General features: G+C 37.8%; 2 protein-coding genes across 2 annotated transcripts; both read right to left on the bottom strand.

Moving 5' to 3' along the window:
* Positions 1-685: 685 nt before the first annotated feature.
* Positions 686-8,336, bottom strand: LOC146660712 (lysosomal proton-coupled steroid conjugate and bile acid symporter SLC46A3-like). Its single transcript, XM_085419616.1, has 6 exons — positions 8,303-8,336; positions 5,133-5,335; positions 3,244-4,123; positions 2,488-2,571; positions 2,095-2,251; positions 686-979 (listed from the first exon to the last, which is right to left on the bottom strand). Exons 2-6 carry the CDS (start codon positions 5,310-5,312, stop codon positions 871-873), a joined length of 1,410 nt encoding a protein of 469 aa, XP_085275742.1. The 5' UTR covers positions 5,313-5,335; positions 8,303-8,336; the 3' UTR covers positions 686-870.
* Positions 8,337-9,246: 910 nt separating this feature from the next.
* On the bottom strand, positions 9,247-17,333 carry LOC146660711 (lysosomal proton-coupled steroid conjugate and bile acid symporter SLC46A3). The gene is made up of 6 exons (XM_085420715.1): positions 17,218-17,333; positions 16,445-16,648; positions 13,452-14,334; positions 12,507-12,590; positions 12,119-12,275; positions 9,247-10,191 (listed from the first exon to the last, which is right to left on the bottom strand). Exons 2-6 carry the CDS (start codon positions 16,637-16,639, stop codon positions 10,074-10,076), a joined length of 1,437 nt encoding a protein of 478 aa, XP_085276841.1. The 5' UTR covers positions 16,640-16,648; positions 17,218-17,333; the 3' UTR covers positions 9,247-10,073.
* Positions 17,334-17,356: the final 23 nt, after the last annotated feature.

Below are 17,356 nucleotides of genomic sequence, written 5' to 3'. Positions count from 1 at the left end.
GTGGTTGATATACAAAAGACATGACACCACTTCACCATTCTTCTGTTGTGGCCCAGAATATTTTTCCAAATGAGTGAGGTGTTGCAGTAACTTCTGTGATGAGAAGGGGCTGATTTGATAGTGACGTTTACTGGACTTCTGCTACTTCCTGGGCTCTGGATACCCCTGACAAGAGCAAGGATTGCGCTTTAAATGCACACCCAAAATCATTACCAAAGATTATTCAGCTTTTGTCCAAAAATTGCACATGCAGGTAAATTAGATCAGATTAGTTTCAATGGGAGGCTGTTGAATATACTAGAGATTTTAGGAAGGCCAAGAACATGTTACTCTTTTATTCAAGTCTGTTAAAATGCTATTAAGGGCTTTCCTTCCTTATAGTTATTCCTTAGAATATTAACACTAAAGAAGAACCATGAACTTTTAAAAAATATTTTAAGAGAAAATAAGGATTTCCTCAAAAATCCCTTCTGGCTTATGAGCTGAACTTGCTCCACTTGTTTCCAGGTGTTTTCATGTATACTGTAAATTCTGCTGACAGCTTTGATAAACATAATACATCAACAATGCGCATCTGGTGGATTACATAAATGATTGAGTTCTAGATAAACACAAACTTGATAGTCAAGATTTTTATTTAACATGTATCAAAACAGTATTAACATTAAATCTGATGAATTTTATGCATTTTTGTGAGTTTGTCTCGGTCTTCACCTAGTTCAAATATATTTTATGGTGCACATTAATATTAAATATTAACACAAGTTCATTGTAACTTAAGTTAACTCAACGGCAATCTACATTAGCAACACATGAAGCCAGAAAACAACAAAGACTAATCCAAGAAAAATCTTAGACCAAGAGTCTCAGTTAAGGAGGACTCTGACTAGGACCTTCAAGAGGGTTCTCCTCCTCTAAGATCAAAGGATTTGTCATTTGGGCTTCTTGGGTAACATCTACTTTCATCAGAACCACCGCCCTGAAATGAGAACAAACAGGTGTTAAGCAGAAAAAGGATATGGTACTATATTAGCAGTTCCATCCAACTGTGCATCCATTTTTCCATATCATCATGCTTTCTTAATACATATGTTCATTACCCTTCTGACAGGCACATGCCCAACATAGCTCCAAGAAACTACCAAAGTATGGCCATTTTTCCAATGTTACAGTAAGACATACATACGAAAGAGAACATCTGGTATATACACAGTGCTGTACACAGTTCACAGGGAACTACAGCAGACAGTTCCACATGTTTGATTTGGCAGATTTTTTTTGTGGCACTTGCTCTGGTTGATGCCTTTTATATAAAGCAGTTTGTCTTTTTCTTAAAAGACGCAATAAAAGCGTGTGTTTTTCATTTGATTTAAGTTATATTAAATAAAGCAATTGGTTCAACAAAGCTCAAAACTTTTGTTAAATAAAATAGACATTATGAGGATACTAGAGATGTATATTAACATGCAAAAGAGGAACTTGACCGGTGAGAAAAAGTTGGATTAGTAAGAGGAACTGAGTCCTCTAATTTCCAAGTGCCCAGTCAAGCAGAAATGCTTTTCTAGTCAAGTTAGAAAGCTTAAAACATTTCTGCCAAGTCGCTCTTAACAAGGAAACTGCCCCTTTTTTGGTTTACTGAATAAATACACCGTGGTTAAAATTCAGCAAACACCTTCAGGTACTTTACCTCAATGACATACTTCTATTGACAAATAATAATGTCACATGAAAGCAGCCTTGAATGTACCACCGAGTTTTGAGGATGCTACATGTATGTAAAATGCTAAAACATACAGTGACACAGACATACCGTTTAAAGTTTACGGTGATTACAGCCTGTTTTTAGATGTCAATCATATACATTTCACCTCTGTAATATTCTTGATATTTAAAATTGAGCTATTTCTTATATTTTGAACTTTGAAATATATTGTATTATTTAATTAGTTCACTCAGTTACTGTTATTGTCTTATAATAATAAATCATTTTGTCACAACTCATGTACATCATCTCTGGTTTTTAGTCAAACTTGCAAAGGCAGTGGTATGATCCTTTGAAACTTTGTTACACTTAAGGCATAATTATTAGCTTACCCAATAACAGACAAAGGGATCCCACAGAGTCCTGCAGACAACAGGAACACAAAGCCAGGGCACCATGACACCGTAGCAGCATAAATACTGTTAAAGACTCCAGTCGATACCTTGTTGCTTATTATCTCCAGAAAGTACAAGAAGGCAAACAGGGCTCCTGTAAAATAAATAACAATCATAACAGTAACAACACCACCATGCTCAGAAGGTGAAAGGGTTACACAAACCCTAAAGATTAAGAGTTTAATTCTGTCAAATCCAACAGAAACTTAAAGTGCTTCGTTTTTAAGTGCACCCACAAGCTTCTGGAATGTGCCATCCTTCAATGGACTGACTCCACAAACACTCTCAGACATGGTTTTGTGGTTCTTGTAAAGCACTAAACTCACTCACCCTGCTCAGACTTTGAGATGATCTCTGACATCATGGCGCGCAGAACAGGGAAAGGCATTTTAGACAGAATCATTGATCCAATTGCTGGAGGGGAAAATGCATAACAGACAATTACTTTTTTATTATGCAAAATACTTCAGCATTATAATATAATTACATTGAAATCTGGGCCAATGAACATTTTAGATTTGTTTAATGTTAATTTCCTGTTCATTGATAAAGATGCACATCTCTTAGACAGCATTAGATACAAGAGGATTATGCAAAACAGTGGTAACTGAGGATTAAATTGGACAAAAACCCATTGGTTACTTCCAGTTAGTAATGCAGATTTATAGTGTTTGATTGAGTCTATAAATCTATACTGTAGGCAAAGACAATTCAGAACTTTGCAGCTATGATGCGTCTGCAGTTGTAATCGCATCTACCTCACTGATTGTGCAAATAGAACAATATTCTACTGGTGTTGACATTAATGCAGTTTTCCTCTTTTTGTAGCTCTGACAAAATGTGTCGACTTGAGAGCTAATAGATTTTGAACAGTTTTACTAAAAACCCAAGATGGCAGAGTCTTCAAACCAGCCTGCGAGTCTAGCATGATCAGCTTACTTTTACTCATCATGGCAGAGCAGCACAAACACATCTTGCTCAATATGGCAGGGTTTTATGGATATAAATTACTTAAGCAATTTGCAGAGTTCCAGTATTCTGATTGCCTAGTTAAGAGTGCTAAAATGTAAAGCCGCTCCCCCTCACCTACAAACATAAATAAGGTGGTCTCAGCAAACGCTGTCATCACCATGCTCATCACCAGAGACAGGATCCCAAACAGGACAATGAACAGCTGGGGCACACCACAGCATGTAAATAAGGACACTCCCACGAAGCTAGTCAGGAACACAGTGGTGGTCAGTGCTGAGCCGTAGCCAATCAAAATCTCAGTCCAGCACAGGGGCTTATTGAGCTCATACAGCGTTATCATAGAGACCCCACCAATATATGCAAAGGAAAAGCTGATAAAGATGACAATGAGGAGGGCCAAAGCAATTTTACAACTACGACTAGCCCCTGCAAGCATCTGGTAGACCCCACAGACCATCTGTTTTATGGCTGAGCGCTGAGGTGCCAAATCCATAATAACGACATCTGATGGAGGCTTTATTGTCTCCTCAAGGACAAAGACTGCATAGATTAGGCTCAAACACAGTATCAACGCAGATGTTAGGAAAGGCCAGTTAAATCCTGCAGTTTTCAGGAAGTAGCCTGTTGATATTGAAGCCCCGCCAGCCAACACGCCAATCATCATGTCTACTCCAGCCATGCGCAGAGTCTTCTTGCGACGGGTGTCACACAGGTCTGCTATGTAGGCAAAACAGCCACCCAGAAATGTGCCCAAGCCGCCACACAAAGCGCTGAGGATTGAGGAGCCAATGAGAAGGTAAATGTTGAGCTCAAAATAGGATACAGTCAGGTAGGCCAAGGTATTGATCAACATGCCAATCACAGGTATGATGATTGTGATTTTGCGCCCTGCTCTGTCGCTGTAGGTCACCAGCAAGAGAATGACCAACAAAGATGGGATTGTGCAGAGGACATCTGTGTAAAGGGAGAAGAGAGATGCCTGCTTCTGTACGCCCTAGAAATGCAGAGAGACACAAAACAGACTTAATTTTAACTGCAAAAGCAAACTCACCAAAATACAGCTTGGTAACTGTGTTTTTGGACACAGACATTTTTCAAGTTTTTCCTCTGTATAACCCCAGAGTGGATTTTAAAAATAAAACACAAAGATTGGTAAGTAAAGTCCAACTTTTAAGATTCAAATCATCTTAGAACTTAATTTAATAACAATACAAAATTCAACTGTTTTGAAATTACAGCCATTTTTATATATTGCCCCATTAACAGAGGGTCAGAAGCTGACTGAAAAGCAGCTTCACAGCCAGTATTCGAAGGGATGCTCCCTGCAGTTGATTCCAAGTGTTTCAAAGCCATCCATATGGATAAAGCATACTGCAAAAGCAACCCAAGAGTTTCTTAATACCAAGAAATACTGTCTTGAGATATTCTTCAGTCACCTGATCCCTGAGGTCAGAGACCCAAAAACAAGCAACAATTGAAGGTGGCTGCAGTAAGGGGCTAGAAGAGCATCCCAACGTGAGAAGAAACTGTATTTGGCACTCTGTGCTCTACAGTTCTGTCATTCATCATATTATTCTCAGAGAAGTATTAGGAATAATCCTTATTTAAAATTGTTATTGTTCAGTTATTTCAAAGTCTCTGAAATGGAGGACTCTGTATAGAAATGGTTGTAATTCCTAAATCGTTCATGCAAAAAAACAACATTAAATTAAAGCCAAAAGCAAATTCAGTTGAAGAAACTTTCACATGCACTTGTAAATTTCTAAGTAATGCTAGATCTTATCTGAAATGAGCATTAAATATGAATTTTCCTGCTACAGTATCAATGACAGTATTCAGTGCAACAGTTTTAAGAAAAGTATAATGCAAATGCAGCTAATGCTGATTTGTGTTTTACGCCACTTAACTGATGGCTGTAACTGTGCATGCCCTCATTTTATAGTAGGTCCTTCCATTTTTGGTACCCATGAATCCTACCTTGGAGCCAGAGATTAATGACAAACCTCATAACTGCTTGAGCTGTTGCTTGTTGTACATCTGGATGTGTCAGAGATGGGATAGGTGGTGTTTGTCATCTGCGCCCAGAGTCTCCGGTAAACATACTGCTGCATAAGTGGAGCATTGAGAAAATAGGAAAAAGTGCACAGGGCCATCACAGGCTCCAGAAGCAAGAGACGCTTCATTCTGAGGAGGGCTGGAAAATGTCCTGAACAAGAAACAAGGACAATGATTAGATTTGAACTCAAGTGACAACTAAAACTTGATCACTCCACATGCCTGAAGAAGGCATGGCCATTCTTGTACTATAGTTTAAGAAAAGAAAGCAATCTAAAACAGGTGAAACCAGTTGGTCAGTGATTTTATAGTGTTGCAACTGTACAAGACATAGGATTAAAAAAAAAACAAACAAAAAAAACAAAACAAAAAAGAAAACAAACCCCACAACAGTTACTCTACTCCACTAAAAACTACAGTTCTGATTCAATGTATAAGAAACGGTCTGCATGGGCAATATTTGTTTGATTGAGTTTGTATTTTATTTATTCAAGAAAACTGCATTACATTACGGATCAATTGTATACTGTATCAAACATTCTGTGGTATTCTACTCCAACTGTGCTACTTTAGTGTATATAGCCAGCATTCAGGTTTGTGCGATATTTGGAGATTATATCAAAAAGACTGTGTCACAGACTCACTGGTATAATATCTAACCAGAGAGCCTGGAGTAATATACCAACATGGTAGAAAAATACTGATTAAATATAGAAATCTTTAAATTATTGCTCTGTTTTAAAAAAAAAAAAAAAAAAAAAAAAAGGTACTTAGCAAGATAAGCACAACATGACTGCTTATCTTGCCCCACACACACACACACACACACACACACACACAGTGTAAAAACAGTTCTTGACTTTTTCAGTACAAAACAGAACTAAAACAGTTAAATACATTTTTCCCCTAATCATAGAATGCCGTTTTGACTCAGCTTTTCCCCTCAACTTGTGACAAGGCATACACCACACACACCATGCACCAGTGCCATATCAGGGAAACTGAAGAAGCTGAAACAGCACCACAAGAAAGTAAAAGTTCACAACAAAAGGTTGTGAACTTACCCAATGCTGGCTTCCTATAAGCAGCGTGAATGCAAACAAAGCAGCCTTAACATTGTGTTCTTGGAGGAGTACCCCAGTGTGCAGTTGCCACCAGCTAATCCCCAGAACTGACTGGTTTGATGTTAAACAACCAGACTTTAGAGACTAAGAGGACTGGAATGTGCAAAAATTCAATCGTATGTATAACACAACCTCAAACTAGTCCTTCATGAAATACAAGCGGGATATAAAACTAAACAAGGTCAAACATTAACAATTTGTACTATGTATTATCTGCAATATTAAAAGCAATGAAAGATATTACTGAGGAAAAGACAGACAACTATTTTTTCCTTCTGTAAAACAAGACAGATTTATACGAGTTTTTTTTCCCCTCCTAGTAGGAGTTTGCATTTACACATAAAGAAAGCCAGTTTTCCAACATGACATTTGGGCTAGTGATCATCCCAAAAATGACACTAATAGTTTGTGAAAGAGGAAGAAAGCTCTAAATCGCTTCATTCGTTGATTTCACAGGTGTTCAATCAGACAGAGGGAAGCACAAAATAAGTAAATAAAGTAGATCCAGAACGCAGGTTTAAGAACCTGAGTCAAACTTCAATCCAACATGAGAAACTCATTTTCCAGAAAATCTGAGTTTCTTCAGTCTGCCCTGAGTATGTTTAGTTTGTGCTCAGAGTGTGCATGAGTAATGAAACAAAGTAGTCATCAGTGGAGCTCCAATACGAGGATTCACCATGGCAACAAGAAAATAAAGGGCAGAGCTTCTACTTCAATCCAGTCTACAGAGAAATAATAATACATACCAGTGGATCATGACATTTATCTCAAAAAGACCAGGATGGGAGGAGAGAGTGATTTTAATTAGTGAGATCCACTTGATTTTTAAATCTAATCATTCCACTATAACCTGAAGGGATAAAACTCACACAGTAAGTGCAGATGAGGCAGTTTAATTATGGACATAAATTTGCTTCGGGTGCTTTGCAGTTGAGGTTCAGTCTTCACATGTTTGGACATTTATAGTGAGAGTGGGGGAGCAGCTAGATGAGAGCCTGCAGAGGTGGAACTATGCTCTGGAGAGAAGAGGAATCAATGTCTCTCAAATCAAGTCAGAATGTGCGTGAACGAATGAGAAGGAGACCAGTTTAACAGTAAATATGAAAACAATAGAGGTTGTGAAGGAGGACATACAGAGGGCACTTTGAAAGAAAATGCATGAATTAGGAAATGAAACAGCATTTGAGGCAGCTGCTTCATATCAGTTCGTCAAGTATGTGACACATTGACTAAATTTCATGAACTGAGAGAACTCTCAGGAGTGGCAATAGTGAGCAGGTAGGCACCAGCCTGGGAGCGCATTGGGTGTATAGTCTGCTGCCCCGATAAGTGACTCAGTTTAAGATGGCCCTTCTCTGGAGTACAACGCTCATTTCCCCTCATCTCAGTATGAACATACTCAGACTTGTACGCTAAACAGGCTTTTTGGACGAAGTCAACGATCAATAAAGTCAATAGAAGTTGTTCCGTTTGCTCGGACTGAAGAAAAGAATAAAGGTCAAACTGATATATTGTTAACACCATCAATAAAAGGTCGGGAGTTCTAGCCTTGGATAGATTTTCCAATATGACTAAAAAAAACTTAAACACTCATTCACACGCTGTTGTCACGGGGACATCATAGCAGCTGACGTCAGTGTACTTGCAGATATTTAGCTGTGAGCGGAGTGATTTGTCTGGCTTACTTTATCTAAAGACCGTCAAGCCAAGTGCTGCAAAATTCAGGTTACTTTTGGTATACTTGATAGATTCTGCTTTTGAATTAGAGCTTTTGACCTTACCCTGAGGTCAACGATATGAATTAAACATGGAGTAACTAAAGCACGCGGAAACTCACCTTGTCTAATTTCTAGTAAATATGGCACCGAAGCACAGAGAATGGTGGTAAATCCGTGGCGTTAGGTATCATGAGGTTTAATATGTGATAAATCTATGGTGAAGTACCACACCGATTGAATAAAACACGACCAGAATTTTACCAAGTGCGGCCTTACCTTTTTTAGGACGTTGGAAAATGGACACTGCCAGTGGGCCTCCTGCCTGACAGTAAAAGTAAAAGTGAACCAGGCAGGTTGATTGGCCAGCCAGAGTTTCTGGAAATTAAAGTCCCAATTCAGTTCACCTGTGAGGCCGGCTGGCTGTCTGAAGCTCTCTGACGAGTTTTTTTTTTTCCATGTACTAATTTCATATAGAAAAAACCTAACATCAGGTGACCTAAATGGGACTATGTTAGAAAACAGTACACTTGCAATAGTGGTGTACATATTGGCTATCATATAATTTACAGACATTCAGTAAGCAGGAAAAAGTGATGAACTGCCAAAGCAATTAGTAATGCTTCTATGGTTTTTAAGTGTCTAATATCTTGATTTAGATTGGTAAATAGACTGTAGTCAATACGAATTATGGAGGAGCTATAAAATACAGAAATGGCCTGTTTTACAAGTACTCTGTGTTATTTTACCTACATTATAATTAATCCGGTCCTTTTTGGCCAATATATACAATATATTTTTAAAACTGTGATGTTATATATTACAGATCTCTCTTGAAAAAGACATTTTTAATGTCAATGACACTTTTTACCTGGATAAATAAAGGACGTGTAAAAGTAACCTCTCCCCCCCCCCCCCCCCAAAAAAGTGACAGGAATGTTGAATGAATGATTTTTTTTCTGCAGAATCACATTGTGCTGGGATTTAGCTAGAAAATTAGAAACGATTTTTTTATGTTTGTTATGAAGGTCACTGGGTATAGAAAACAGTATTGCATTTAAAAATGTTCTTAGCATTTCATCTCCATCAGAAAAAAAATCCTACATATTTATTAAACATCACCTTGTTTGATACAGTTTTAAGAAGATAAATGATGTCGTGCTGATATTTAGTTGTGAATTTTCAGTCTGTATTAAAATACAGAAGCTTGGCCCACAGTGGTAAACATTTTTTATTTTTATTAGACTGTTGCGAATATTGTGTTGACACAATAATTAAGACTATTACACCCAAAATGTAGTAACTTAGCTACAACAAAACCTGAACAGAGGTTGAATCTTACAAACTTCAGGTATGTAGTGGCATAATTGTGCTGGTGCTTTCTTCTTCTGTTTTTCTCAAAAACCAAAGTGTGAAAGAAAATCCCACAACACTTTCCTTTATTTAGTTTGTTGATATTCTCCAGATAATTGGAAAGGTTTTAATTGATAGTATGGAAAACTGAGCTTTTCAACCTGGTCGTACCCCGAGGCAAGCAGAGACCTAATAAGTGACCAATTCAGTCCACAAGGTCTTCGGTTTGGTCATAATACAGAGTGGTGGGTTGTTTCCAGAAAGAACTTTAGTCCTCATACTTTGAAATGATTACCATAACTCTTAGTCCCCTTTACCATTTGTGGCTTGGTCTTTTACCTTTTCCCTGAGCAAAAATGTGATGTCAAGGTCAAATTTTATTTGCTACATTAAAAAAAAAGAAATAATATACATTTAAAATGTATCCATTCAAAATGTTTTTGAAAATGTCATTGTCATGGTCAGACTTCTACCTTCAGACCTTCGAGATTTCTATCAATTTTAACTGGGGTTGTTAAACCTGAGAGGTAGAGAAATCTGTTTACCCATAACTCCAATAAGCACAGCAACAAAGGAAGAAAATGTAACCTATATTAAACACCACATAAAATAAATCACACACACACACAAAAAAACAAAAAAAACAAAACAAATCTTAACAAGCAAGGTGCTGTTAGTGTTTGGTAGTCCTGGCGTCTCAGGTAAGAAGAGGGCTGTGGTCACTCTGATCTTGGACAGGATTCTCCTCCTCTGAATTGAAACGCTTTGGCCTTTGGACCTCTGTGGCAACATCCACTCCTATCACGCTCACCATGCTGAAATGAGGCGGAGAAAAGGGGGATGATATAAGAGCAAAATAGAAAAGGGAGATACATGTCTGCTAAAGCTCAACATAAACTGGCCAACTGTTTCTGTGTCCGTTTCTTCCATTACATCTCTAGTAGCCCTTCTTAAGATTACATCCATACACTTTCTACAACTACCAACGTGGTGGATATGTATATTTAAGGGGGGGAAAAAAAATCCCATTTTGTACCATCTGCTACATACAAGACTCATCGGCTTCTTTTTAGCAAATAAGCACAACAACAACCAAACCACATCAGTTTCATTTCAGTGCTGACGTGGCTTGAAAATGCTACCACTCTATGCACTCAAAAGGAAAAATATAGTCTCTTGTTGAATTCAATTAGTTGTTCTGTTGTTAGACAAAATTGCTAAACCAGTGCTTTTGTTATTCTATGAATAGCCGCTAAGTAATAGGAAGGAAATGTGACAACAGCTTTATTCACTGAAGGAGTTTTTCACTACACCCCAGTGCAATAAAGTTCAACAGGAAAGAAATTCAACTAAACTTCAGTTGAATTAAAAGCAAAGCCAAGGCTGTAACAGCCCAAAAATCAAATCGAAGGGATACTATGCATGTCATGAGTTATAAGGGAGGACTTCTTTTGTAAAAGGAGTTGGATAACGAATGAGGAACTAATTCTTCCTGCTTAAGCAGAACCACTTCCCTTTTCTAAATAACTGATAAACAGTGACTTGGCAGCTTGTAACTTGCAACTCCATCCACACAGTGCAGAGTTGTGAAGTCTGATCTCACTAGAAATCTGATCACAGATCACCAAAAAAAAAACCTCACATGCCTTCAGTCAAACTGAACATTAACATAATCCAGGACAAACAACATACAGGACAGTGAGTTTTGGTGGTAGATAATGGCTTCTGTGAGCAATGCATTAAAAATACACGGTAACATGAACAAAAGTAGCAAGACCTGAGGTGAGTAACCTTAAACTATGTCATGTGACTGATATTTATGACATAGTAAAATGAATGGAAACTAATAATGTCTGGGAGGTACAGCAGGAAATTAGTTTGGAAATGTATTACTCTACACATCAATTATAACTACCAGCTCAGAGAGCGTAACCCTGGTTACTTTTATAGCTACAATTCTACAGCTAATTGCATCACAGCCATTAAGTAAGTTTCTGTTTCAAAAATAAAACGGTTATGAAAGGCACAATGACTAAGGTTATACCTTTATAGCTGGAGACCTTTATTCCCTCCCGACTAAAATTACAGTTGGGTAATTTTAGTTGCAATGGATAAACTTAGGAGTCTGAGGCGTGTTGTACTGTCAATGATTGTCATCACAAAGCCCAAACAACATGCCTGTGTGTGCAGCCCTTCTCCTCTAGGTTAAACACTGGTGACTGAACAACTTTGAACTAAAATGACAACTGCTTATCTGCAATGTCTCAAATTGGACATTGCACTAATTTTCTTCACCATCGGCACAATGTGCAATTCCCTTGTATTCTTATTTATCCCTTTGTATATTCTGTATTTATATATGTCTCTGTAATTCTATCTGTGTATATATGGTATATTTCTGCTCACATTCTGTAACTTCTGTCAGTGCTGCGCTATTAGAAACCGAATTTCCTGGAGGAACCCACCCGAGCGATTAATAAAGTTTTATCTATCTATCTATCTATCTATCTATCTATCTATCTATCTATCTATCTATCTATCTATCTATCTATCTATCTATCTATCTATAACTACAGTTTGAAGTGGATCAGATGAATGGGCTTGAGTAAGGCTAACTGGCTGAAAAGTAGGACAGTTTTCCCAAATTATTAGTAAGATTGCAATTTGCAGTAAAAGATGCAAAAATGCTGGCCTGGCTATTTTAAAGTTGTGGGAAATCCATTGGCCTACTTATTGACTTACCCCAAGGCAGTCAAAGGAATCACACAGAGTCCTGCAGATAACAGAAAGACGAAGGCTGGGCACCACGCTACCGTAGCAGCATAAATACTGTAGAACACTATGGACGATACATTATTGGACAAACTTTCCATAAAGGAAAGACAGGCAAACAGGGCTCCTGCAATAGAGAAAAAAAAATCAGAAAAACAGAAAAAAATAAATAAATCTGCAGGTCATAGGGTTACTAAGAACTTCTGGTGTATAGTTTTAAGATAACCCTCTGCTAAATTCAACAGAAACTTGGAGAGCCAAAGCTGCTGGAACAGGCAATCCTTCAATGGACTCTGGCTCTACAAACACACTCAGACATGGTTTTGTGGTTCATGTAAAGCTCTGAAAAGTCACTCACCCTGCTCAGACTTTGGGACAATCTTTGACATCATGGAGCGCAGTACAGGGAAAGGCATGATAGACAGTAGCATTGGTATCCTCACTGTGGCAAATGAAAAACAGAAGATCAGCATTATATAATGCATCACACTGTAGTTTTAATGTAACTGCATAAAACTATACATGAGGAAATTAATATTTGCAAAATTGTTTAGTTACTTATGAAAAAAGTATGTTGCATCTATAAATGTAACAGATGTGTGTTTTCAATTACGTAGATTGTTGCAATAAGATAATTAAAGTAAGCAAATGAGCGATAACATAATTACACCGTTTATAAGTTTACAATGCACTAAAAAAATTAGGAGTCTCTAGTAGTAGTTGTGCACCTTATAAAGCCACCATAAAAAGTCCTATTCTGTCAATTAGTAATCCAAGTCACTAGCATGCAGTGTATTTTGGGGGTGCCATTTCTCTGTTTATAATGCCTTATGTGCTTTTTCTGCAAAAAAATAAAAAAATAATAATAAAAAAGAGCACACAAGGCATTTCTACTTCCTGCAGCTAAAATTGTCCTTATGCTTTTTAATATGACACATTCTGCGTTTTTACACCCAACCATTTAATATCGTGCCCACAATGAACACTGGTTGGTTGATGCATTTTTCCTCTTTTCATACCGCATATTAAGACAAATTCTACAATAGATCAATGCAAAACACTAAAAACTAAATTTGTGTCAGAAACTATATATAAGCAATTTCCTAATTCAGGGTGTTAAAAACAGATACAACTAAACTATGGACTTAGTTCATGGCACACCTTGTTAAAAAATAAATAAATAAAAATAATTATATAATTATTTTTTTTATTTAAACAAACATGGGTTAAAAAGTATTATCTCTTCATTTTATGTACGAGTCAAAACTACTGTACATTCCAATAGTTGCATTTTCCTCCTCACCTATAAACATCAACAAGGTTGTTTTAGCAAATGCCGCAGTGAGCATGGCTGATACAACTGACAGGATCCCCAACAGGACAATGAGCAGCTGGGGCACACCACAGTATGTAAACAGGGACACTCCTGCAAAGCTGGTCAGGAACACAGTGGTGGTCAGTGCTGAGCCGTAGCCAATCAAAATCTCAGTCCAGCACAGCGGCTCACTGAGCTCGTACAGTGTTATCACGGACATCCCTCCTACATATGCAAAGGAAACGCAAGTGAAGATAATAATGAGAAGGGCCAGAACAGTTTTCCACCTGCAGCTGGCCCCTGCAAGCATCTGGCAGACCCCACGGAGCATCTGTTTCATGCCTAAATACCAAGGAGATCCATCTAAAGTAACGGCACTAGTTGGAGCCTTCTTCACAGTCTCCTCAAGGACAAAGATGGCATAGAGCAGGATCAAAACGAGCATCAGTGAAGAGGTTAGGAAAGGCCAGTTGAATCCCACAGTTCTCAGAAAGTAGCCTGACGATAATGCAGCCAGTCCAGACAACAGGCCAATCATCATTTCCAATCCAGCCATGCGATATGTCTTCTGACGATCATCCTCGCACAAGTCTGCTATGTAGGCAAAACAGCCACCCAGAAATGTGCCCATACCACCACACAGAGCACTAAGAATTGAGGAGCCAAAGAGCAAGTAAATGCTGAGTTCAAAGTAGGACACAGTCAGCAAAGACAATGTGTAGATCAATGTGCCAATCATAGGCATGATGATGGCTATCTTGCGTCCTCCTTGATCACTGTAGGTCACCAGTATGAGAGTGACCACCAAAGATGGGACTGTGGATAGGATGTTTGTGTAAACGGAGAAGAGAGATGTCTGCCTCTGTACCTCCTGCAAAAGCAAAAAAAGAGAGAGAGAGAAAATGTGGTTAATTGTAAAGCCCTTTAAATTCTGTCAGCTTGCATTTATGAGGAATGCTAGATGTCCTCAGCTCTCCTCAACAGCAACTCTTGAACCTAAATTTAATGTTAACAGGAGTCCTGGAAGCAGTGCAGGGGTGCACAAATAGAGGATGTTGAAGGAGAAGATTTTTTTTTTGGAGCCAGATCAAAATATCTTGATCATACCTTAAACAGTGGAAGAATTAAAAAAAAAAATGTAAAAACTAATTATTTTCAGACATTTCATAAGAACTTTAATGTTCAGGACTAAAAGGGGAGGTGGGGGGAAAAAAAAGCTTTTTATAATACCACAGGTGCTGTTGTGGCCATTTACAGATAACACAAGTTTTGTCCTGTTGTGGTTTTCACTTCTCTTTTATGTGTAATTCTCATTCTATACATGCATGTTAAAGTAAAATGACATTGTTCCTCATAGAACAATGTCTTGATGCATGCTTAATCATCCTCCCACTGAAAGGACTATGTCCAGATGAACACAATCAACCTTTTGGGGCTCATAGAACAATACTCTTTTACATCCTTGTTACAAAATTGTTTGCTTATTGCAAACATCCTACAAATAAAAAGATTGTACCATCATATCTGTATTCTGTAAGATTATCACTTTTTAGCTATAGTGTAGCTACCACAGTATGTGGGTATCTGCATGAGCACAGACCTGTAGTCATAAGAAATTCTTTGCACGTCACCTTATTGCGCTAAAGAAATCTTTGTAACCCAAACTGTGAAAGAGAGGAAGTTAAAAGTTTATGGGAAAAATGTATGAATAAAAACGTTGAAAATAGACATGGAACTAGTAATGCTATTACAAGTTCTAAGTAGGCAACTTGTTATACCGTACATGTAGGGCTGTTCGATATAAGATATATATCGGATGGCGATATAAAAATGTCTATGTTTCATTTTACGCTATTGTTTGTTTCGTGGTGTAATAAACTGTTTATGGCAATATTTTTTCATTATTTTGATGGTCACTGTAGTGGCTATATTAATTTCTTAAAGTTCTCTCTTTCTCTTACATTTAATATAATCACACTACAGACAGACAAGCCTTTGTGGGGGTTTTTTTGCCTTGTCCTTAGCAACAACGAAGGTAAAACCACCGCGTGTCCGCTTGTTCCACATAAACCTTTTACAATAAAGCTCAAGATCCTGTTGAGATTTTTCAAAATAAACTGAATTACGTGAAAGATGCCGAGTGTTTACGGGTAAGAAGCAAAAAAGAGCCGTCAGGTGCTAAAAAATAAACCTTAGACTCAAACGTTAGAACAGGCTTTTCCCCGCAGCACGCTGTGTAATAAATATTCAGAAAGAAAACAGCGCCAGTTACAACTTATGTCTAAAAATGTATAGTTTCATGCATCAGTTAAAACACTCGACTCCAGGTAGGCGACGTCCAGCTGGAAACACTTCACGCAAGTCGAGCTGCCCGAGATTCACAGAATTTACACAAAATGTTACATTTTTTGTGATTTATATCGTTATCAGATGAGAGATGTCTTAATATCGGGATATGAGATTTTGGTCATATCGCACAGCCCTACGTACATGTACTAGTTATTATTACTAGAGTACTGTGCGAAAGTTTTAAGCAGTTAAAATGTCTCACACAAGACCATCGGAGGCATCTGATTAGTGTACAAGTCATGCAAATTAACATAAACATACGGAGTCATTAGGAACTACCTTCATATTGATAAAAACGTGCAAATAATCCAGAGTCATAGTCATAACATGTCAGTCTGGAATTAATATGTAAGAAACTCACATAGAAGCTCCAGACAGTTTTTTTTTTTAGATGATTGAAACAACGTGCCACCCAATACCATGAAAAGCTGTTGACCTAAAAGAATCTGTGTCTTGGTTTAAAGGTAAATGTTTGCACCAAATATTGATTTTTTTTCATGGCATTCATTCTTAAACAATCCTTGCTATATTCAAAATGTTTTTAGTTTTCAGTGTGGTGGGAAAAAAGAAAGAAAATAAGATACTCCAAATTTCAGGAATGGATAACACGCCTTTAGTGATTAAAGACTAACCTCATTATAGTGAGACTGGTTGCTGCTGTTGCTGTTTGCCACACATCTGGAAGTGTTGTCAGAGCTCAGGTAAGTGGTGTTTGTCACCTGCAGCCAGATTCTCCTGTATGCATACTGTTGCACAAGCGGATAGTAGAGGAAAGTGGCAAAAGCATACAGGGCCACCACCGGCTCCACGAGGAAAAGCCTCTTCATGTTTAAGGGCTAAAAAGTATCCCGTGAGAAGATATGAAAGACAGTTGATAGTTAGATTTAAGCCTGAACACAGGTCACAAAAATTAACAATACACTGCACTGTCAGATATTTAAAACAATCAAATACAGCATAATACACAGCTATTGTTGTGGTAAAAATTCAAATGAGAATATCAAACCCAAACTTCTAAGCACATTTTATTTTGCTGAAACTTTTGGATCTTTAACAGTCGTGAAAACAAGTAAACAGGCACCTCCAAAAAACAACCAAACAAAAAAACAAACAGACAAACAAACAAAACAGAGTCTGGTAACAGAGAGTCGATTTAAATAATAAGAAAGGATCTGCATGGAAGCAAACATACTTTATTTGTTTGGTTGTTTTAGAGACATTGAACTACAACGTCGATAAACAACATCTCCTGACAGGCTGAAACATTACATAGAATAGTAGACAATCTAACGACCTTCCTGCTTGACAAGCTGGAGGAGATCCCACCGGAAGATAGCAGATGAGCATTAACCTTCTCTAGCATGTTGTGAAAAACAAGACAGTGCTACCTCTGTTTGACGCCTACCTGTTTAAAAAATCGTCAGGGTCACATACATCACAATTACTTATGCCCCGGCTAATGTTGTTTATATGAGGAAGGTCGGAGCGCTTGTTTTATACAGAAATGTCAGAGGTTATGAAATGCCGACGTCCCACCTCTAGGC

This window comes from Rhamphochromis longiceps, linkage group LG10, assembly GCF_057381845.1.
Source record: "Rhamphochromis longiceps isolate RC_006_pf linkage group LG10, R_longiceps_female_GT1.1, whole genome shotgun sequence".
In the NCBI taxonomy this organism is placed as follows: Eukaryota; Metazoa; Chordata; class Actinopteri; order Cichliformes; family Cichlidae; genus Rhamphochromis; species Rhamphochromis longiceps.
The sequence above is the reverse complement of the archived record's forward strand: the minus strand, read 5'-3'. Positions and strand labels throughout refer to the sequence as shown.